Raw genomic sequence first — 24,914 nt, 5'->3', positions numbered from 1 at the left:
AGCATACTCAGCAAAATATATCTCCTACCCACATAGCAATTGACGTCTGGCCCAGCTCTGGGCCAAGCAAGCAGTTACACTCGGCCCGAATGCCGCAAAGAATTACGGCCCGTGTGCGGCCCAAATCTGGACTACAGACATGAGGCACACGTGAGCCATAACTGGCCCAAATCTCAGCCAAATAGTAACTTATAACCAGCTCTAAACTGGGCCAGAACATGTTTTAATAGTGCTACCCAATCTCAGCCTTTAGTCAACCACATAGAGACCACAGTGATAGCAGTTAACCATTGAATCAATGTCCAAAATGGTTGATTTATGAATCTTTTGTATCCGCTATTTATGTTGAAAATTTATCAAACCACCATTGTTGTGATCAGTATTTGCTGTAGTTAGACTCTTGACTCTAATGTTAGATTTTCATTGTCTTTTGTAACAATGTGGTAAAATACATTGGTTAAGACAATGAAAGCTAAAATCTGCTGGGAGCAGATGATAGTAATTGCAATCTTGGTGAGCTTGCTTAAATATTTGTTCACAAGTGTGTTTGAATTTATATGTCGTTGTTTTTTTTTTTTGAGACAAATTTTAGCAGGGGTCCAGATATCGTACTTCTATAAATTAACCGGGAAAAAACACATCAAGAATCAGCGTATGCAACTCAACAATGGTGACATTCGGCAAAACAAATTTTTATGCAGAAATGCATGCTGGGTATTAACATAGTACAAAACTCATTCATGATTCCCAGCATGCATTGCAGTTGATCTGTTTATCTGAATTAGCTTGATGATTGTCACCATTGATGTGGTTTGCATGACAAGTGTTGATGTCTAAATCTTACTTAACATTACCACAGAATTTTTGCATTTGTGATAAAGAACACTTACATCAGTAATGAAAGACCATCAATTTTATTCAGTACTATTTATCAGCTTTAGTTTCTTTAACTTAATTGACACCATCACAAATAGTAATCTGCTCCAACTGCATTTTTTAAAACTTTTTTTTTGGCCTCAGTGTTTATACTGAAACACTATTGTAGATCCAAAAGACAGTTAACTTAACAAAAAGTAAGAGTCAAGAGCCCAACTAAAGCTATTACTGATCACAATAATGGTGATTTGTTGAAATTTTAACATTCTTTTTAGCATTAATAGCGGGTGATATTAATTCAATGTCATTAACATTGACAAATCAACCATTTCTGACATTGATTCAATGGTTGCTTGATATCAGGGTGGTCTCTATCTGGTTGACTGAAGGCTGAGATTGGGTAGCACTATTAAAACACGTTCTGGCCCTGTTCAGGGCTGGTTATAAGTTACCATTTGGCTGAGATTTGGGCCAGTTATGGCTCATGTGTGGCTCATGGCTGTATTGCAGATTTGGGCCGCACAAGGGCCGTAATTCTTTGTGGCATTTGGGCCGAGTGTAACTGCTTTGCTTGGCCCAGAGCTGGGCCAGATGTCAATTGCTATGTGGGTAATTGCTTATCGATTAAACATAATATCGCAAATTTATTTCCCAATGTTTGACCAAAATAATAATAATAATAATAATAATAATAACAACAACAACACATTTTATCAACTAGTGTCAACTAGCCTATATATGTAGCTCAAAAATTTGCATGCATGTTACAGTGCATAATAAACACCAAAATTATATGAAATTTTGTCTCGTAAACTTGATCATACCAGACATTTTGACCGACATTAACTTTTTTAGAGTGAACATTTGTGTGCTTTACTTTTAAGTCTTTCATGACAATTATTATGTAAATGAATCTAATGAATAAATATTTTTTAAAAACAAAACATATCCAAGCTATTATATCAGTTTTATGGTCATTCTAACACAATGAAAACGCTATTAATTAAGGGGCTTTTTTTTTTTTAAGTGCATCACCGCAGGCGGGATTTAAAAAGAGAAATGGGTGTAATCGCGATTATGTTTAGCATCTAATGAATATGCATTTTTACTAGTAGGAATACAATTGTAGAGCTCTGTAACTGGATTTCTTACTAGTAAGAATTGAATTAGAGACCTCTGTAATTGCATTTTTACTAGTAAGAACTATATTAGAGAGCTCTATAATTCAGAATTTACTAGTAAAAATACAATTGCAGAGCTCTCTAACTAAATCAGAGAGCTCTCTAATTATAATTGTTACTAGTAAAAATGTAATTATAGAGCTCTCTAATTTAATTATTACTAGTAAAAATGCAATTACGACGAGTAACACTTAGAATATTTTAAGCTAAAACGGCTTGCCATATATACTCCCGAATTTTCCTTTGATTATATGCTAATAAAAATAACAGGTCAAGATACAAATCTATCGCAGTACACCGGTGGTTTTCAATCCTGATCCTGGTGACCCCCTGCTCTGGGCTGTGTTTCCCAAAAGCATTGCAATCCTTAATACAACGTAGACGCATTGAAACCAATAGAGTTACAATCAACTTAGGGTTACGATGACTCTGGAAAACGCGGCCCTGCATATTTTGTCTGTCTCCTTTTTCAGACACAACCAGATGAGTTCATGGAGCTCTCTCCTAACGAGCTAATGATCTGAATCAGGTGTGTTTAATAAGGGAGACATACAGAACGGTGGGATTGGAAACCACTGCAGCACACAATGACAGGACCTCTTTTCACATTAGAAATCAACAAGAAATCACGTGACCCCGACGTGATTTGAACACGCAACCTTCTGATCTGGAGTCAGACGCGCTACCGTTGCGCCACGAGGTCCTGAACCCAGAGGTGATGTATTTTGCTTAACCGCCTTGACACAGAATGCAAATCAGTAAATATACAGTGCTCAAGGAACACTCTTGATGTTGGACTTTATACTCAGGAGATCAAAAACAGATCGTCTGACCTCAAGGTGATTTGGGGCCAGACACTCTACCGTTGCACTACAAGATAGCGGAAAAATTATTTAGTGTTTCATGCTTAAGCACTTTGATAAACTATTCAAATCAGCTAGTCTTTACACTCACAAAGTCAAGAACAGTTCGCTTGACCTCAACATAATTGGAACACGCAACCTCCCGATCCGGGGTCAGGCGCACTCTGTCACGGCCACGAGGTCGAGAGAACAAGTCGGCGTTCCTTGCTTAATTGCTTTGATTCAATTTGCAAATCAGTCACGGTAAAGGGCTGTAGACTTTATACTATGGATGTCAAGAAGAGATCAACTGATGTGATTGGAACATGCAACCGTCTGATCTGCATTCAGCCATGCTACCGTTGTACCCCAAGACACCACAAACCTATCTGGTGTTTCCTGCTTAAGCCACTTTTTGTCACCGTGCTTTTGATAGCTCTCGAAGGAAAAAATAATAATTCGTGCTGACCTGTAGCTTTTTGTCTGAAGTTGACAAAAAAACATCTAGAAAAATATATATATATATTTATTTTTTATTTTGTCCCACTTCACTGTATTCATAATGTTGTTCATTTAATTTTATTTTTGTTTGTATTTTTCTCCTAGGCTTCGGATATTGCTGGTGTGCTGGACAAAGTGGACAGCCTTGCGGAATATCTTGTGGAGCTCAGGAATCAGCCATCTCTGGCTCTCACCAAGCATCAGGTCAGTTTCTCTTCTTGACCTGTCATATGTTAACACTACCACTTGTTTTGTTTTCTCATTTGCCATGTATTATATGCTCTCTCTGCTTAGGTGAGCAATATAGTTGGCAGAACCTGCTGGATTACGATAAGAAGAGAGTGATGTTTGCTGCCAGACACCAGAGCAGGCTGGACACAGGTTCACTCCAGGGGTGGAGAGGCATACATTCACCACCACTGCCCCACTTGCTCAGTGGCCAGATTGTTGTCGCCTGATAGAGACCATTTCAAGCTCTGTGCCATCCATAAGAGTCCAAAAAAAAGGGGATAAAGTTTTATTTATGTGTATTGTTTTCTCCTTTCTGTTCTTTTGCACTTGAATGCACTAGTGCCATGGACATTAAGACAGTTTTATTTAAAAGTATAGTTTTGTTTTCTGTTCTTTTGCACTTGCAAAGAATGCACAGTAGTAATTAATATTTTAAAGTTTTATTCATTTGTATTGGTCTGTGCTTTCTGTTGTTTTGCACTCACAAAGGCAAACAAGAGCCATTGTCATTTTAAAATTTTATTTATGTGTATTGGTCTGTGCTTTCTGTTCTTTTCACTTGCAATTAATGCACAAGAGCCATGGACATTGGACGGTTTTATTTATATGTATAGCTCTGTTTTCTGTTCTTTTGCACTTGCAAAAAATGCACAGGAGTCATGGACAATAGAAAGTATTATTAAGAGGTATTATTCATTTTCTGCACATGCAACATAACTATAAGAAAAAAAGAATAATGAATAATTGGCTATGACTGATTGAAAAATAAAAGTTTGGTCATGATTAAATAACTCCTTTTGTATGTCTTTGTTACAGTATCATTAAACGGTTATAGGCCCTTTTAAAAAATGTTGATAAATTTGGGGATTATTTAATAAATAAATTTACTATTTTTTTAAAACATAACTACAGCAGAAATATATTTAAAGTGCAAAAACTTAAAATATCAACAATCAGTAATATAAATCTAATAAAATATTATTTTTGTAATTTCAGATATAATTTCATTCATTTGGACATCATTTATGTGATAATTACTGATAAATAAAACATTCAGTAAACACTTCAATGTATGGCAACACTGTAATATGAACTGGGAAGCTTGTGATCATCCTTACTCCCATATAAATGTACAGGAAAATAGAGAAAACATTTTTTTTTTTCAGATAATTTATTGTAAATATACACTCCAAAAACATTGCTTTAAAGGACAAAGAGATAAAATTCCCTTTCATTTCATTTCTCCTCATTTTTTCCTTTTGTCTCTCTCTTTCCTTTCTTTTTCTCTTTTCCCCCCTTCTTCCCCCTCCTTCCTTTTCTTCCCCCCCCTTAACAGACTATTGTTCCCCAGCTTCTCTCCAGTGTGGACTCTCATGTGTCTGTTAAGGCTTCCTTTTCGATTAAAACTCTTTCCACACTGTTGGCAGGTAAAAGGGTTCTCCATGGTATGAATTTTCTGGTGGATTTTAAGGTTTCCACTTTCAGAAAAACTCTTTCCACACTGTTTGCATGTGTATGGCTTCTCTCCAGTGTGAACTCTCATGTGTCTGTTAAGGTGTCCTTTTAGAGTGAAACTCTTTCCACACTGTTTGCAGGTGTAAGGCCTCTCTCCAGTGTGAATTCTCATGTGTCTGTTAAGGTCTCCTTTTTGAGTGAAACTCTTTCCACACTGTTGGCAGGTAAAAGGGTTCTCCATGGTGTGTATTTTCTGGTGCATTTTAAGGTTTCGACTTAGAGCAAAACTTTTTCCACACTGTTTGCATGTGTATGGCTTTTCTTCAGTGTGAATTCTCATGTGCATGTTAAGGTGTCCTTTTAGCGTGAAACTCTTTCCACACTGTTTGCATGTGTAAGGCTTTTCTCCAGTGTGAATTCTTCCTTTTTGAGTGAAACTGTTTCCACACTGAACGCAAGCAAAACAACTCCTAGTTCCTGTAATTTGAGCTCTTTTTTGTTTAGAAGTTTTTTCAGACTCTAATGAACAAAAAGATTTTTCTCCAGATACGAAATCATGAAGATTCTCAAACTGATCTTTCTCTTCAGTTTCATTCAGTTCTTCTCTCTCCTCTTTCAGTGCTGTTAGGTCTAAGGTGGAAAAACAAAGAAATAAAAGTTAACCCCAGTTTAATGACACAAAACAATTAATATCAACGCATGTAGATATGTAATGCATGTATGCTAGATCCTATACCAGGGTCTCCAAACCTGATCCTGCTCAGCCGGTACCCTACTGAGTTTAGGCTGGCCGTTATACAATTAATTAAAAAAAAGAAAAAAAAAAACCTGGAAAATCTAATGACAGAGTTTAGGATCTATATATATCTATAATCTATATATAGACTGATCTCAATGTTTCTGTACCATTTTTGTCTCCTAAGGAATAAAATTTAGAAACAAATTTAGAAAGAGACGAGGCAAAAAAAAAAAAAAAGAAAAGGGGATAAACTCCCCACTCAACCGTCAGATGAAAAAGGTCAGTGTCAAAGTTTATTTATCTAATTTAAATCACTTTTAAAAACAACAAGTGTTTACTAAAGTGCTGTACAAGCATACTAAATTTAAAGGTGCCATAGAATGCATTGAAACAATATTTTAAATTGTTCTCTGACATCTACATAGAAGGTATATAGCATAGGAAAGCACAAAAATGAAGAATGAAATGGTTTGTTATTGCCTTATTTGGAAGGTTCATGAATATTAATGATCAGCTCTGTTCTGATTGGCTGTTTCATAGAGCTGCTCATCTCAATAGCTTGCACATGGAGGAAATATTTATTTAATTACGGAGCTCTAGCTGCTTTTAATATGCGGTTTGTTGAATCTGCCGTTTTGAATCTCCGACATTTTACTCTCACTATAGTGCATGATCGCATGTGCTCTGTGTAACGTTATACTGCAGCGACACAAAGACTTGCCACACAAGTAGATGCTTTAGTGATGCTCAAGATTTGTTAATCATTCGTTAACATCAGCGTAGTCATCTCTCTCCGTTTATGTGGTAAGAGAAATCTAACTGCAATGTAACAGTATGTACATCTGTACTGCAATGTAACAGGCTACCGCTAGCTTTAAGCTAACTGTGTCCCTTCAGTGGCTCGCCTTATTTTACTGGTTTACTGATGTTACTGATGATTGGGTGATGCAAATATTTGGGGCGTAACTATCAATGATCGTGAATATAGCGTAACAGTCGGCAGGGGCGCCACTAGGGGGGGGGGGGGGAGTTAGGAAAATTCTAAGGGCCCACGCACTTTAGAGGCCCCCACAGATCTGCTTTGGTGTGGTAGGGGGGGCCCAAACTCATATTTTGTCATAGGGCCCAAAATTGGCTGTGGCGCCCCTGACAGTCGGTGTTATGTTGGAATTGACCTATTTTTCGGTGGTCTTTTGCAAACACTACATTTAAGAATCTGGTGTCAATATGGCGCCGTTGTATCTGGAACGCCGTCTTTCGCTCTCTCTGTCTCTGTTGTTTTTAGTGCTTATGTTTTTATTAACGTCTGTTTTAACTACTACCTGTGAAACGGCGTTGGTGTATGACCGCCAAACACTTCTGAACATTCAAATGGCTTTTGAAACAGCTAGGACCGACACTTGAGCGTCACCTAGGATTGACGCTTGTGCGCCTTGTCCCTCTCCGTGGCCCACTCATTCCTGCATTTTCCCTGCTTGCCAGTGTCGCCATCTTACTGACTTACTGTAGAGAATTTTGGTTAGCTCAAAGAATTTAAGATGATCAATATATGTGTGTATATGCATGAGACTGTTCCTCTCATCACATATACACTGCAAACTCCACCAGGTCTTACGACCAATGAATAGGATGAAATGAGTTATTTAAAACATACATTTCAGTCAGGGAAAGTAGTTTAACTCACAGGAAATCGTGTATAATAATCGTCATTAAATATACGCAATTTCCAGTTTCTGATCAGTAACAGTAATAACGATATCGACTGGTTTCTTTGTCCAGCAAATTATTCAGCGATACCCTCTGACGTTGGCCCGTCGTCACGGCAACGCATTTCTACTAACCAGAACGGAGTTAAAACAATTGAACAGAATAGGGCTTAAGGTAGCAATATGAGATCGAAACAGTTTAAGTGACTTTGTAATGTAAGCATTCAGCACAGAGAATCATTATATGTGAATATATGGTTGTTTATTAAACTATTCTACTTACAAACGATCGCACATAGACAAACGTACATAAAACACAAATAGACAGAGAACGCGCGAGAGAGAGAGAGTAAGAGAGAGAGAGAGAGAGAGAGAGAGAGAGAGTAAGAGAGAGAGAGAGAGAGAAAGTGAGTTTGCAAAGGGACAGGAATGAAACGGTTCTGAACATCCTGAAATCGTTTCTTTTATAAAACGCCTTAAACGCAGCTATCTACGTTTGTAGAAAGGACGGATACTTGCAAGCTTGTTGTTGTTGTGCATTGTTCCGTTTGTGTTCAGTTCAGAAAGTCCTTTCCAGTATTGCAGGCCTCATCATCTCCTCCGCTAGGTGAGACCCCCCCCCCCCCCATGGATCTGGGGGGAGGTGCGGGTGACGTGTCTTTGTGTCCCGAAGGCAAGAGCAAGAGAGAGATGAGGCAAGGTTTATAAACCTGTAGGTCGTTCACGCCCACAGTTGGACCTTGACCAATCCGGTTGATCTGAGTTTTGGAGGGAAGATTGAAAGTCTTTGTCTCTCACAATGGGGTTTCGCATGTGGAAGCTGATTGGTTGTTTGGCCACAAAACTTTCAAAAGTTCAATAATACATATAAAGCAAGGAGTTATTAAGATGCCACAAACATTAACATTTAGGGAATAATAAATGCTGCTCATAGACACCAAACATGATCTATGAATCTTCTCGGTTGACTGAGTGATTCTAAACGTGAGTCTTAGCATGCACAATGATTCACCTATTGCGGATTAATGTTTGAGGCCGACATACATAACAGAAACAACAATATAAGAAAAGGTAACACATTGATACATGTACATTTCTATATAACTGTATGTGGGACTGCATGTCTGAATAAGGAAAGTCTATCTTTCCCTGAATTCCTGTAGGAGTCTTATCTTGATGGTGGGGGGATGAGCTAGATAGTGACCAAAGGTCTGGCTCATAGCACATAGGTGTTAATCATGGGGGAGAAGTCATTTAAGGAATATAACTAGTTATTTCATGTCTGATGGCTCCAGGCACTACATATCCCCTCTTTCGAACGTTGTTGTCCGTCCAACAGACAACAGCGAGCGACGTCAAAGGTGCGGAACAATCAGGCATGCACCCGGCACTCATGGCTGGAAGAGAGAGGTGGCTCTCTGGAGGTTGGTGCTTCAAGGAGTGGCTGTGGTGCCGTGGTCGACGTTATCAGGTGTGATAATGTAGACAGTGGCAAGGTATGGGTCCTCGAGCTTTGTGCAACAGGTGTCGAGGCACTGTCACTTGTCATCCTGACCCAGGTTGGTCTGTGTCAGGTGGTTGTTATCTAGTATCTGTGGTCCCTGCAGTCTGGAATCGCTGGTTGGACTCTCACTTGTGAGAGGGCAGGTAGTTCCAGCAGGTGTCTGTTATCCCGCTGTTTTGCTCAAATGTCATCAGGCGTCTGATGTTGGGGGTGTCGACACTGACTTGAGCGGGTCTGAGTGGTGTTGGTAGGGGTTTTGCTGTTGGGCCTGTGGGCCCGTTGCTCCATTCAACATTGTCTGGCTGCTCCTGAGGTGTCGGCTGGTCTCATGGGATGCTTTTTCCTTTTAGGAAGTCTAATGCGGTGTTGCGTTGGGCAGGGAGTCAGAAGTTGATCTTTCAGTACTTCTCAGTGGAGTTTCATTCAAGGAGCTCTTTGTTAGCATCAGAAACTCTGTTCTGGAAAAGCAGGCGTGTCCAGCTGTCCTTGTGGGTGTCGGTTAACTTTGGTACTCGGAGACTTGCAGGTTCAGTTCATTTACCTCCTGTCTGAGGCCCTTGGGGGTGTGGGCCAAGGAGAAGACGATGCTGCTCAGCTCCTGGTTGTCCAGGCTGGATGTGAGTTGTCCATTTGTCGCAGTCCTGCTGTTCCTTTCTCTGCCATTGCAGGCCGTTGGCTGCTTTAGGCTGAAGGATGCCGTTCTCTGTACTCTGCTGAGTCTCCAGTTGGTCCTGGTGAGTGGCAGGGCTGGATGTCCGAGACACGCTGGTTCACAGTTCCTATTGTGAATCTCGCTGGCTGCGGCATGCTTTTGGCTACCTGCGCTCTTTGGATGCAGGTGTCGCACTCGGGCATGTTTCACTGAAGTACTGGTGAGCAGTGTAGGTGGTTACACGGGTGGTCTCTTAGTTGACACGGGTGTCGTTTCTGGTGCCATCTGGTGGTAAGCGTTCACAGATGTTTCTCGTCGACTGACTGCTTTGCATCGTAGAGAGGCTGTGTCGTTTGAAATCCGCTGGTTTCGAGCTGGCATCAAACTTAGCATATTCTGATGTCCTCTGTCACTGCATGCTTGGCAGTGCGCCACTTTGCGTTGGTAGTGGCTTTGGTACTCTGGTGTATTCTGCACGGTGCATCTTGGGCATACATCAGCAATGACCCCCCTTTGTTCCTGGAAAGCTGGGAGCTGTGGCGGTGTTTGGTTATCAGGAACAAATGTGAGGATGTGTCATCTAGATGCCGCATGTGTGTGACATCACTGAGTTGTTTTCGGCTTAGTGCCTTAGTGTGGTCGGACAGTGCAAGGTTGAGTGTCAGCATTGGCAGAGGCTGCTTTAGCAGAGCTATTTTGTAGGTGGAGCCAGTGTGCATGGGTGTGATGCAGTCGGCGTAGCAGCGTGAGGGGTTTGCTTGTGGCTTAGAAGCGATGCTTGGGTTGGGTGGGTGGGTTTTTTGTTGTTGAAAACCTTAGGCAGCCACAAAATCCCTCAGTTTTTTCTGGGCCTTTCACTGTTTTTCCACGAATAGCATGTAAATGTTCTTATTGTGATGGCACTGCTTGTCTGGAACAGTTGTTGATGCTCGTCTGTTTCAAACTGAGTGGTGTTGTTTGAAACTGAGCTTAGCCTACTTTGAGTCTATGCAGGTTAGTAATTTTCAGAGGGAGTTCTTGCGACTTGTGACACAAGGGTTGATCCGATTGCCGTCACTCGTGCTGTGATGTCAGGTGGCCCGGCTTAAGGTGTTGCAGTGGGGGACAGGCTTGTCGTTTTCCACTAGGTACCTGCTCTGGGCGTGTCTTGCCTCGCTCTTTGGTCTATGAGCACATGGGTTTGTGTGCGTGGGATCCTTGGTCTGCAGGCATTGACAGTTATAAACATCACACAGTGGTGGCAGGTCTCTGTGATTCCCTTTGTCTTCTGGTGTGCTTGGCACGTCGCTGGATGGCTTGTGCAGCGCAGCTGTTGTCATCTGGGTGCTGGGCTCTGCTGAGAGCCTTGTACATGACATTAGTTCTGCATCATCGTCATATGTGGAGAGCAGCTTGGCACCATTACTGAGTGGCCATTTTCCTTTAGGCTCTTCATGACGGAATTGTTTAAAGTCTTTGAAATACCTGAATGGTATGTACACTGCAAAAGATTACTTTTCAGAAAGGGGGTGTGGCTTCTAGAGTGGGCACTGCTTCACGTATTCCATTGAGTGTGTGTGCAACGTTAGGGTTTTAGCCACACTGTGTTTTGAGCCGAACAGTGACCCCTTTTGGTGGATGCAGGTAGTTCGTTCGCCAGAGTGTAAACATCTGGGAGTAATCTTATCTAGCAAGGCTTTCTCGCAGTTGAGGGAGTATCGTAGGGCTGTGAGAAACAGGAAGTAGCAGGTTTTGCATTGTCTATTCCAGGTTAAGTTCAGAGCACAGGTGTCCTCAGTGTTGGCCTGCACTGATCTCAGATCACTCCCACACAGTGATGTCGCTGCGTGTTCAGCTCCCATACACCACTGTATGTTTGTTCACCTTGGTCAGTCAGACGTCCCCCCTTGGCATGGGGCAGCTGGACAATCACTTTGCTAATCTTTATTGCCTTCTGGTGCTTGGCTGTTTTCCGGCGGTCTGTAGAGTCCGCTGAATCGAGCAATCGCTGTACGGAAGAAGGCTGTAGCATTTGGGTGGTGACTCACAGTGTGATGTGGATATCTGAGGGGAAAGATTTTCTGGCGTTGATGCCATCTTCCCTTGGTGCCTGTCGCGTTGTCTCACGTAGGCTCAGATGCTGGTCGTAGCAGTCGTGTTCTTAGCTGCTGTATTCAGTTTTGACAGTTTTGACTGCTGGTACAAATGGCTGGGGTCCTGTTAGCTGGAGGTGGAGCTAAGCAGATCTGTCTCGTGGTCACACTGGGCAAATGTTCTTGCTTAAGAGTCAATGTTTTGCAGACAGGCGTGTGTTGTAGCCTACTGCAGTGTTCAGGAAGACAGCGTTTTGGTGACAGCTGTCAGATTCTCGGCCAGCTTGCTGGCGTGTGAGGTGTGAACGGTGGGCTGTTAGGCCCGGGAGAGATTTTGTGTTGAGCTCTCCTGTTTGTTCATATTGTTATCTGCAAGCATTTGAGTTCTTTTAGGTGTGCTGGGTTCAGCTCACTTTGTGTTTCTTTGCGGAGTCGTTACTTGAACTTCGGCGTAGGCTGCTTGCAGGAGGCCTTAAAAGGCTTTGGCCGTGGCATGAGTGTTGCTGTCTGCCTGGGGCCATTGTCTGTGGGGGTGTTGCAGGCGTGTCTTGAAGCTTTTCTCCTCTCTCCTCGTGTAGGTCCTTGTCCTCTTCATCCGCTATCTCTGAGCATCCAGATGGTCTAGGCGGTTCTGCGCGCTGTCCTGGTTCCGTCGTGGGTGAAGCTTTCTCCGCTGCGGCTTTAGTCAGACGATCTTGTTGAGGGCGTGGTCACTGATGGTCCGGGCTGTAGATGAGTTGATTGGTTCTCTGCAGCCGTAGCTCTTGACTGGATCGTGATCCATTCGCCTGTGTGCGCAGTCGTCCGGCTGTTCTCCGCTCAGGGGCTGTAGTCACTAGACCCAGGGCGGGATGGCCTCTTTGCCTTGTCTGGACTGGATGGCGAGACTGGACGGTGACATGTTGACACAAATAGAGAGGGAGAGACAAAGCACAACGAGCCAATGCAAGTCCGTACAGAACAAATGAGCTAAAATGTTGCTATGTGTTGCGTACTTAACTGATGTCATCAGATGGTGACGCAAACTAAACGCTTATTATCCTAGCTGTAAAGAAGGGGTCAGATAGTTTGTGTGGGTAAACACAGGAAACTATGAGTAAACTTAATGATGAGCGATTCACTTTGGAGCTATTCAGTTCATCGGTGTAGTTACCACAAGATTTCACTGATGTTCAGACAGGTTCAGTCTCTAATAGGGAGAAAAATAAAAACAAAATCCATCAGAAAGAGAGGTATAAAGGGTTAAAGCAAAAGAGAGAAAGTGAGCTGACTGCCAGCCCTGAGGTCAGTGACGGGGCCCACCGGGTGGGGGCGCTATGGAGTCGTCACACCTGGGAAATGGCAGAGCTGAGAGAGCAAAAGAGAGAAAGGCCCCCCTGGGATGGGCCGAATTACCCGGGGTAGTGAGAGTGCAACTTGATCGATTTGGTCAAAGTTTAAATTTAAATCAAGACTGTTTAATCAAAAATTTAAAATGAGCAAATACGATTATAATTGCTAAAGGGAGAGTTGAATCTAAGGCGGTGTAATAATTAAAATTAAATCACACACACAAGAGAAAAAACATACATTATGTTAATTATCATTATGGTTTAACTAACAATAATTAATAATGTAACATCACAAGGAAAAGAGAAGGGAGAGACTGACTGGGACTATCTATAAGCGTTGTTGCTCAAAGAAAAAATATAAATAAATAAAAATAAAAAAAATAAAAATAATATGAAATCAGGCATAGGTATTGGAAGAGGTTTTAGACAGACTTCTATCTTTTAATAGAAGGAAATACCTTTTATGCGGGATTTCAGATTCCACCTTGTGTGGATTTGAACGCGCATCTAAGCGCAGTTACCATGGCGATGCGTTATCGCGGGTGTATATTTCTTGTGTCCGTTTTACTGAACACAGGTACATGTTTTGCAAACTTTAACTTAATAGGATGCTTACACTATTAAAAGGTTGCTTAGTTACGATGCGTGCACCTTGATCTTGAGTCAGCCTGCTGACACAAGACTTGTGTGTGCTTTGCACAAAACAAATAAATAACACTCGATCAAGATTTGTACAGTAATAACGCGAAGTTGTTTACTATATTAAATCTATTCGACGAGCAAACGGGGTCAACCTAATCAGTTAGCTAAACTGAGGTTTTAACCCAAAGGAGCAAGATAGCTGATTAGCATTGGAGTGCACATCAATGGCTAATCTATCTACACTCAAAATATAAAGATATGGCCATTGTAAGGTGAAAGAGGAACATCGCTCAATCAGCTTCTTCACGCAAAAATTGAGGTTTTCTTCGCTCAATTTAGGGTGGCTTTAGGACGCTCTATAAAAGATTTCTTCGTTTTATAGGGTCAATATATAAACTGCAGTTAAGTTGCATCTTCAACAGTGGTTTAGTTTCTCTGTGCGAGAGGCTCAAACATCTGTGAAGGTGTTAAAGGTGGGCTTGGCCACACCGTTCTAACACACACACACACACAAACAAAAGAGACGCGAGTCGCGAGCCGAGTTTGAATACACAAGCATGCAGACACACAAATTATTCCTGAGCTGCTCACATCACATAGTTTAAAACTGCCCGCATTCTAACGCCAATTAATGTAGAGAATTTTGGTTAGCTCAAAGAATTTAAGATGATCAATATATGTGTGTATATGCATGAGACTGTTCCTCTCATCACATATACACTGCAAACTCCACCAGGTCTTACGACCAATGAATAGGATGAAATGAGTTATTTAAAACATACATTTCAGTCAGGGAAAGTAGTTTAACTCACAGGAAATCGTGTATAATAATCGTCATTAAATATACGCAATTTCCAGTTTCTGATCAGTAACAGTAATAACGATATCGACTGGTTTCTTTGTCCAGCAAATTATTCAGCGATACCCTCTGACGTTGGCCCGTCGTCACGGCAACGCATTTCTACTAACCAGAACGGAGTTAAAACAATTGAACAGAATAGGGCTTAAGGTAGCAATATGAGATCGAAACAGTTTAAGTGACTTTGTAATGTAAGCATTCAGCACAGAGAATCATTATATGTGAATATATGGTTGTTTATTAAACTATTCTACTTACAAACGATCGCACATAGACAAACGTACATAAAACACAAATAGACAGAGAACGCGCGAGAGAGAGAGAGTAAGAGAGAGAGAGAGAGAGAGAGAGAGAGAGAGTAAGAGAGAGAGAGAGAGAGAAAGTGAGTTTGCAAAGGGACAGGAATGAAACGGTTCTGAACATCCTGAAATCGTTTCTTTTATAAAACGCCTTAAACGCAGCTATCTACGTTTGTAGAAAGGACGGATACTTGCAAGCTTGTTGTTGTTGTGCATTGTTCCGTTTGTGTTCAGTTCAGAAAGTCCTTTCCAGTATTGCAGGCCTCATCATCTCCTCCGCTAGGTGAGACCCCCCCCCCCCCCCATGGATCTGGGGGGAGGTGCGGGTGACGTGTCTTTGTGTCCCGAAGGCAAGAGCAAGAGAGAGATGAGGCAAGGTTTATAAACCTGTAGGTCGTTCACGCCCACAGTTGGACCTTGACCAATCCGGTTGATCTGAGTTTTGGAGGGAAGATTGAAAGTCTTTGTCTCTCACAATGGGGTTTCGCATGTGGAAGCTGATTGGTTGTTTGGCCACAAAACTTTCAAAAGTTCAATAATACATATAAAGCAAGGAGTTATTAAGATGCCACAAACATTAACATTTAGGGAATAATAAATGCTGCTCATAGACACCAAACATGATCTATGAATCTTCTCGGTTGACTGAGTGATTCTAAACGTGAGTCTTAGCATGCACAATGATTCACCTATTGCGGATTAATGTTTGAGGCCGACATACATAACAGAAACAACAATATAAGAAAAGGTAACACATTGATACATGTACATTTCTATATAACTGTATGTGGGACTGCATGTCTGAATAAGGAAAGTCTATCTTTCCCTGAATTCCTGTAGGAGTCTTATCTTGATGGTGGGGGGATGAGCTAGATAGTGACCAAAGGTCTGGCTCATAGCACATAGGTGTTAATCATGGGGGAGAAGTCATTTAAGGAATATAACTAGTTATTTCATGTCTGATGGCTCCAGGCACTACACTTACCCTGGAAAAGGAAGCGACGGAGGAAACGCGGAAAGCGAGGTGGAGTTGCAGCTCGTCTGAGATCTGTCGGGACTGGGATGATCCGCGGGTTACGTCTTCATTGGCGTTCGCTGGATGCATCGTATCATTGGCTACGACCAGTTGTCCCCAGCCTTGTTTCTCTGCGCTGTTTTCCTCCGCGTGTTCGTCGTGGTGGAGTAAATGAGTCTAACCTTCGACCGATTCGTAGATCCACACAACCCCAGGGAGAGTTGCCGTTTCATGTGATTTAATCAACGCACGCTCTCTGGTAACTAAGACTTTTATTTTAAATTACTTTTTTACTCTACATGCTCTGGATGCTTTATGTATCACCGAAACTTGGATTAAACCTGGTGATTTAAGTCCTTTCACCGAACTCCTGCCCCCGGGCTGTAGCTTTTTAAATTCACCTCGGTTATCTGGCCGTGGTGGGGGCTTGGCTACAGTGTTCAAAAACTCGTATCTCTGCAGCCGACTATCAACTGGGCCTCATAACTGTTTAGAAGTTCTGCTGTTTCAACTTTCTCTAGTGAACCCTGTTGTTTTTGCCGTCATCTATCGACCACCCAATGTTAATAAGGATTTTCTTAATGAATTTGCTCAATTTCTGAGTGAAATTGTCATTAGTTATGACAGGATTTTAATACTGGGAGATTTTAACATCCATGTGTGTTGTGGCTCTAAACCACTTTCAAAGGATTTTTTTAGTTTACTTGATTCCTTTGATTTTGTGCAATGGGTGACTGGACCTACTCATGTTCAGGGACATACATCTCGTGGTCTGTCACTGTTGGATATAAAGATCATGGACGCTGGTATATCTGACCATCTGCCTATACGGTTTTCTATGATGTTCGACGGAAATCATCCAAATCAATCATCACTGCTACGCTGGACTCGTATTTTTACGGATCGCTCAAGTGAAGAATTCTCCTCGAAATATGAACTATTAAGTGCTACCCAGGTTATGAACTCTCTCACCTGTTGCTGGGATGCCAATGAACATCTTAGTATTTTTAATAATAACTGTTCAAATATCTTAAATTCTATCGCACCACTAAGGGTGAGAAAACGTAAGCAAAATTCAGTACTTTGGCATAATGATACTATTCGTTCCCTTGGCTTGTACAGGCTTGTAGAAAGGCAGAACGAAAGTGGAAAAAAGACAAATTACAAGTTTCATATGAAATCCTACGGGACTCTCTTTCCGCCTTTCAGCGAGCTGCTAAAGCAGCAAAGTGTAAATATTTCTCAGAGTTAATAACACAAAACAGCTATAAGCCAAATATTTTATTTTCTACTATCGAGACTGCACTTCATCCAAAAGTTAATCTTTTTCCTGAGGTATCTGTCACTCTATGTGAGAATTTTGCTGTTTATTTTAATGATAAGATTTCTGAAATAACAGCTACATTGTCAATGTCATCATACAAATTGGTTGACGCTCCATACTCTGGTTCTATTTGGTCTGAATTTGAGTCTGTGAACCTGAACACCTTGATTAGGACTATGTCTAGTTTGAAATCCACAATGTGTCCCCAGGATGTTATTCCACCACGCTTTCTCAGGCAGATTATTGACACTGTTGGCCCCGATCTGCTGTCTTTTATTAACAAGTGTCTCCAAACTGGGACTGTTCCCCATGATTTCAAACTTGCTACAGTGAGACCTAATCTTAAAAAAACAAATCTCGATTCCACACTGCTGTCTAACTTCCGTCCCATTTCAAATTTGCCTTTTTTTATCTAAAATCCTTGAGAAAGTTGCTTTAAACCAACTTCAGTCACATTTATCTTATAATTCTATTTATGAAAAGTTTCAGTCTGGTTTTAAATCTTGCCATAGCACGGACTCAGCCCTCTTACGAGTTTTAAATGATGTCATGTTGACTACGGACTCTGGCCAGTTTACGGCTTTGGTTTTGTTAGACCTCAGCTCTGCCTTTGATCTGGTCAATCATAACGTTATAATTTCGCGTCTTGAAACGTGCGTTGGTTTACGGGGCATAGTATTACAATGGTTTAGGTCATATCTTTCTGATAGGAGGTTTGTGGTCAATATTGGGCACCATTCCTCTTCTGAGATACAGTTAAGATCTGGTGTACCTCAGGGATCGATTCTGGGTCCAGCGTTGTTCTCTCTTTATCTGCTTCCATTAGGGTCTATCTTTAGTAAATATGGGGTCTCTTTCCATCTGTATGCAGATGACACTCAGATTTATATTCCTTTAAAGCGTGGAAATAAGAATGCCTTTAAGCCTATTCTGGATTGTATGGAGGAGCTAAAACTTTGGCTGGCAACAAACTTTTTGAGCCTCAACGAGAGTAAAACTGAATTCATAGTGTTTGGTCCTACTGATCAATGTGTACATGATTTCAAAAGTACATCTCTATCACCGTACAGTACCTCATGTGTCAGAAATCTGGGTGTTTTGTTTGACAGTAACCTCAAATTTGATAAGCAGATAAGTACAGTGCTTAAGTCTTGTTTTTACCATATTCGTCTTCTTTCAAAAGTAAAGCCATTTCTATCTCTAAAGAAGCTTGAAATAGCTATGCACGCATTTGTAACATCTCGGCTTGACTACTGCAACTCTTTATATGTCGGTGTCTCTCAGTCTCGTGTCTCTCGTTGGCAGTTAGTCCAAAATGCAGCAGCCCGGCTTCTCACAGGAAAGCGCAAATACGAGAAAATTACAAAATCCTAATGTTTGTTTTTAAATCTTTACATAGTCTGGCCCCACAGTACTTAACTGATTTGTTACAGCCTTACATTCCATCAAGATCACTCAGATCCTCTAATTTTAATTTGTTGCAAGCGCCTAGGACAAGACTAAAAACCAGAGGTGACCGTGCCTTTTCTGTTGTTGGTCCAAAGTTATGGAACGATCTCCCGTTTCACATCAGAACTGCCCCAACCTTGTCTGTTTTTAAGTCCACTCTTAAAACCTATCTATTTTCCTTGGCGTTCAACATCCCTTGAACTATTGTTCTGTGTTTTTGGCCTTAGGAACCTCGCCTGTGTTTACACCTTGTGTGATATTATGTTTTATAATTTGTGTCTGTCTTACTGTGTATTTATTAATAGTGTTGTAAAGCACTTTGGTCAACCTCGGTTGTTTTTAAATTGTGCTCTATAAATAAAAACTGTATTGTATTGTATTGTATAAGAAGGAGGAAATGTTGGTGTTTGAGACTGATGGTATGTCATGTCCATGTACCGAACTGTTATTATTCAACGATGCCAAGGTAAACACAATATTCCATTCTATGGCGCCTTTAAAACAATAAACACACACAGTGGTGTGGAAAAGTGTTGGCCCCCTTCCTGATTTTATTTATTTATTTGCATGTGTCACACTTTAATGTTTCAGATCATCAAACAAATTACAATATTAATCAAAGATAACACAAGTAAACACAACATACAGTATCTGAATGAGGTTTTTTATTATGAAGGGAAATCCAAACCCACATGGCCCTGTTTGAAAAAGTGTTTGCCCCCTAAACTTACTAAATTTCTTTGGATCTCAAAATGTGTATCTTTTGAGGACCTTTTGGTCTACTTCATTCAGGCAGGTCCTATTTATGATTTCTTGATTGCGAACAGGTGTGGCAGTAATCAGGCCTGGGTGTGGCTAGAGAAAATGAACTCAGGTGTGATAAAACACAGTTATGTTTTAACACTTTTTCACACAGGGACATGTGGGATTGGATTTTGTTTTCCCTTCATTTAAAAACTGCATCTTGTGTTATCAGCTGTAACATAAATAAGCAAATCTGTGGTATTATTCACATTAAATTGATGGATGTAATTTAAGTTAAAGTTGTTTTTATATAAAAATAAGTATGATAAAAAAAACTATGAAAGTATATTTGGGAATAAACGCATAAAATTACGATTTTAGCTTTAAGAAAAGTTTATTTATTTTATTTTTAGAATACAATATTAATAGTAGTTCAGACCGATGAGAATTAAACTGATGCCATAAAGTCATTCCCCATTTGATCTTTTAGGTCTGGTCCACACTTATACATTTTCATTTGAAAACGCTTTTTTTTTCTTTCGTTCTCTCTCTGTTTTGGCCTTCTGTCCACACTGAGACGGCATTTTTATCAAGGAAAACTAATGTCATTAAATTGTTCACTCCAATGTTCCTGTTTTTAAACTAAAAGTGGCATTTTTCTTGTGAAAAGTACTTGCTTTATTTTACTTAAAGTCGGGATAGAATTAAACTGATGCCAAAGCTCAGCATTTTGTTCACGTACCCCTCCATCAGTTTGAGAACCACTGGTTTATACTGTTCTCATGTTAAAGTACAGCACCTTCTTTATAAATATGCCCTACTGCTCCACTCTGATGCTCCTGAACAGTGGTCATCTATTTATTTACTTAATTATATTAATATTTGAATTATTTTCTGTTTTATTGTCTTTAATTCAACTTGCTTTATGTTTACAGCTCTCTTTCTCCTATTTTGTGCTGTTTTTCTATATGTCCTACATTGTCTAAAACAACTATATATATATATATATATTTTTTTTTTTTTTTTTTGGCAAATGAAATGATCTTACTAGAGGAAATTGCATGAAAAGTGTCATCTGGTCCGTTTGTATAGTCTCTGAGCTTTTCTGAGGTTTCAGGCATGCACAGTGAGGCAAATTTAACACTTTCTTACATTCAAGTGTGGACGAGAAACTTTTGGAAAACACCTGAAAACGCTAGTGTGGATGTGGATCATTTTAAAACAAAAAACGCTGTTTTCATTTCTATCCGGATTCATTTAGATGTAGCTTTAGCTACAGCTGTCTGTTTTATTTGCTTACAAATACTTTAAATGACCAAATGTAGTCAGCATGCAGTAGCCAAATCTGATTACTTACATTTCAAGGTTTGTGCAAATAACTTTAACATAAATAGTTTTCTTAAAGTGTCTAAGTACCAGAAATCAATGGTTTTAATATTAGAAACAGATATTGGGTTTAATATTGCAGAAAAATATATAGGTTTTTTTAGGCTTATTTCTTATTATTGTTACAACTTAAATGCATGATGTCATAACACATGTTCAGTGTGAAAGCAGAATATTGAAGCCAACATTAGTATTTGCCATGTGATCTCAACACTTCTGTCAAATGTCTTAACATTTCTACACTTGTGTGACATTATTCATAATTCAGGGCTCTCAAGTCTCACGCATTCACCGTGAGACACACGCATTTCAACCAGTTCACACGCTCTCACGCCACACCTTTTATTTCTCACGCTGAAAAGTAAGGGATAACTTGTCCCGCTATATGGTGTTAATGTACGAGGTGCAGGCTTTGCAGAGAGAAGTACTCTGCCAAGCTCATAGCTGTCTTGAGAGTTAAATGGCACCTACCAGCCAAAAAATTAGAATTTGCTGTTTTCTGGTATATTACGTGATCCCGCTACAATCACGTTCGTCACTAGGCTACGTAGACGCGCACACACAGGACAAGGCCAGCGGTGGAATCGTTGCGGGGCTGCCGCTTTCTCTCGCAGTGGAAGCATTTATCGGTGCATTCACAATACAGCGTCAAATTTGCGCTCAGTGCCGCTGGCAACGCTACAACACCACTGCTTTGGGGTGTGTCAAATTTAGGGCAAAGCACGCCTCTGAAAAACAATGTTCACACCCCATTTACGTTCCATTGTCTTCTTTTAATGGCGGTTCGCAAACTTAACACTGGCATGTAATGAAAGCATGCAAAGTGCATTTTTGCGTGACTTTGTCAATAATATGTGATTTCAGCTCAGTAATCCACCAGTTTCGAAAACACGCGTCATAATCTTCCCTTGCCTACTTCTCACAGCGATTGGTTGTCGCCCGGCGTTTTGTGCTCGAGATTTGCATAAAGTTGAGGAATGCCCAACCTTTTGACGCTCTCAGCTGCTCTCAATGCTTTCTCCGCGCCGCTTCCAATCCCAAAATGCACCACGCGATCGTTTACGCGCAACTTCCATATGAATGAATTGAAAACGCTCGCTTCGCCCCGCTCGCTACGTGACAGTGTGAACGCACCGTTAACATGTAAATCACTCGCGCTTGCCGCTTCTTTCGCGTCCGGTGTGAACGCACCATTACAGTTGAGGAGGTGGTCACGTTGCGGTCTCGGAGCGGACGTTGCCATTTGTATTTACTAGAAACTAAATAAATGCAGCAGGGTTTTTCATATTTATTTTTATTTTTATTTTTTTTCCATTTTACGATTCCTAGACAAAATCACTTGCCTGTGATCAAAGATAGTGAGAACTGATGTTGGGGATTATAGCCAAATTTGTGCAAAATTATTAGTTCTTCAACAGCTTTAACTAATTGTGGGCCTGAAATTAAGGAAAAGACATGATAATTGGTAAATCTGCTAAAAAAAGACAGACAAATTCATCCAAATAAAATAAATTGTTTTATATATTTCAAAACACAAATGTATCAACATTGTTGGGAAGGTTATTTTGGAAATGGGCTGTAATAGGCTAAAGATTAAATTTCCCTATTTAAAATGTAATTTAAAAGTAATGTAACTATTTCAATTGCTTTAGAGGTAATGTAACATTACATTTGATTACTAAATTTCTAAGGAATGTTTTCAACTGATAATACTTTTAAAAACTTTTTAAGCAGACAGGTTTACCTTACAGTAATTACTGTCAATTTTACAAAATCCTTCATCACTTGAATTAAGATTTTAATAATTTAATTTTAAAGCACAGCCACCACAAAATCTTTAGCACCTCTGTTTAACTCCTGAAACATTGGTGTCTCTATTTTAAAGCAGTCAATGCGATTTGGGAAATAAATCAATCAAAATATTTACATGTAACCCACTTTGTAATTGTAAACATTTTTAAAAGTAACTGTAATTTAACTATATTTGTTATTTCTCAGTAACTGTAACAGATTAGTTAAATGTCATTTTTAATTAAATTACATAATTCAGTTACACGTAACTAATTACTCTAGCTAAGTTCAAGCCCCTACCGCTGTCATCAAGGCATCAAAGTGTGCAATAAACACTTGAAATACAAAATGACATTAGTAAGCTGAAATATGTACCCTCTCTCTTTCACAAACACACACACAGATTGACATACATGCTATGAGCAAGTTCTGCAATCCTCCTGTATGTTTACAGTATGTGCATTGAGCACTGCTGTTTAGTTTGCTCGTTTGGGGCCAAATTCTTTTTTTTACTTTTGATACATATGCATATTTTTGAAATATTTAAAACATTTTATTTTTATGAATTTGACTTATCAGATCTACCAGTTGTTATATGTTTTATTTTGTGCTGGTTAATTATGAACAATAGATAGTTGAACTTTTACCAAAAACTGGAGAGAATTGTGTGGGGCCGAGGGGCCGCTGCTGCAAATATTTGAGTGGCTCCTCCCCTAACAGATAAAATCTCACTCCAAACTTTTTCCAAAACTTGAGAGCCCTGATAATTCATATCTATTTCTGTAGTGAATTCATCTTAGAGAATAAAAACCAACCTGTTTGTTCCTCAGTATCTTCATGTTTGACTCTAAATGTTTCTTCAATCTTCATGTCTTCATTCTCCTCTTTAATAAACGGCATCTTTATAACAGTGTGTGACATGGATCTCTGTTGATTCTCCAGGAGTTTTTCTGTGTGTTTGAACACTTTGTCCTGTTTAAGATGAGAATAATTAATAGAAAGAAAAATCAATGGAAACTAAATCTCTGGATGCGTCTCAATCAGCTCCTAGTTCAGTATTCAGTGCACTAGTAAGACAGTCAGAGAGTTAATAGACATCAGTAGCCTATAACAATTTACAAAATATATACGAATTACACAGAAGGTTCATATTTAGGCAGGCTATTTTGATTTATATTTAGTATTCGATTATTTGTAGATCATATCTAATATATTACACTTTCATGAAATCATTCTCGGTTGTGATTCACTCGTTTGTGTTTGTTGTTGTCGTTTGTAGTCCGCGTGCCGCTGAATCGAATCACTGAATCATTTCACAAATGATTTGATTCAAATGAATCGGATTCTCAATTTCTCTCATCACTTCTTATCATCACACGATTGATTCATGATATAGAGAGCGAAACGTACCTTCTCTGTTACTACAGGCTAACGTCTTCAGAAACTCTAAAGCATTACAACGTTATATTTCATAATGATGATTTATTTTACATAGCTTGTAAAAAACGCTTTAATAGATGTCCATTGGTTTAAAAACTTCAAAACCACAAACCTTTCTTCAGGTGAATCACAACAGATGAGGAGCTCGGTGCAGCTTTATGACGTCACATCACCAGAGCAAAATAAAAGTCCCATTGGTGCACTGCTCTCTAGAACCACAAATATGTCATAGAAATGTTGTATATAGAATAGAATTTCATACTCATATGATGATGCTTTTCTAAAGTGACTAGCATCGCAAATCTATTAATATTATTCTCAATTTGTGTGTACATTTATAACACTTTGTTTTATGTTTTTATACCTATTCATTAAATTCACATAAAACTAGTTAATGCTGCTGTGTAACTGTTACAAAGAGGATGTGATGACAAATGGTCGATCACTCTTTTGACTATTGCAATCAATATCTTGTTATTTTGTTTGTTTGTGTAGTAATTTATTTATTCCTCTTTCGGAAAGTTACTGAAACACTGTCAGGGATTTTATTTTTCTTTTGCTATTGAGGCAAATGAGAACAAAAAAATAAATGTGTCGCAGTTTCTATTTACCACTACAAAGGTTTATTTATTGTGAATGACATATCATTTACATTTCCACAGATTATCTTTTTTTTTAATGTGCATACTCTGTGCTAAAATATGATTACAATATAAAAAGTTACATATTAAGATCTTAGTTTTCAGTTGCTGCAAATGTATTTACAAACAAAAGTCATTAATAACAGATCCACACTGAAAATGACAAATCTTCTGTAAACTCAGTGCTATGAATAGACTTAAAACCTGACTGAAATTTTCCACCACAGAATTAGG

General features: G+C 39.7%; 1 protein-coding gene and 1 non-coding gene across 2 annotated transcripts; both read right to left on the bottom strand.

Annotated features, from left to right (window-relative positions):
• Positions 1–242: 242 nt before the first annotated feature.
• On the bottom strand, positions 243–23,567 carry LOC141325980 (uncharacterized). Its single transcript, XM_073834697.1, has 3 exons — positions 23,415–23,567; positions 4,970–5,716; positions 243–247 (listed from the first exon to the last, which is right to left on the bottom strand). Exons 1-3 carry the CDS (start codon positions 23,518–23,520, stop codon positions 243–245), a joined length of 858 nt encoding a protein of 285 aa, XP_073690798.1. The 5' UTR covers positions 23,521–23,567.
• Positions 2,689–2,760, bottom strand: trnaw-cca (transfer RNA tryptophan (anticodon CCA)). Its single transcript has one exon. It is a non-coding gene; the product is annotated as a tRNA-Trp (tRNA).
• Positions 23,568–24,914: the final 1,347 nt, after the last annotated feature.

The sequence above is a fragment of the Garra rufa genome, chromosome 2 (assembly GCF_049309525.1).
Source record: "Garra rufa chromosome 2, GarRuf1.0, whole genome shotgun sequence".
NCBI classification, from domain to species: domain Eukaryota; kingdom Metazoa; phylum Chordata; class Actinopteri; order Cypriniformes; family Cyprinidae; genus Garra; species Garra rufa.
The sequence above is the reverse complement of the archived record's forward strand: the minus strand, read 5'-3'. Positions and strand labels throughout refer to the sequence as shown.

Bases quoted from the DNA above. Each gene is read 5' to 3' on its own strand.
- LOC141325980 (XM_073834697.1), bottom strand. From the start codon at position 23,520: ATGTCACACACTGTTATAAAGATGCCGTTTATTAAAGAGGAGAATGAA. The intron at 5,717-23,414 runs GTTGGTTTTTAT...TTTCCACCTTAG, and splicing joins AGATACTGAGGAACAAACAG to ACCTAACAGCACTGAAAGAG.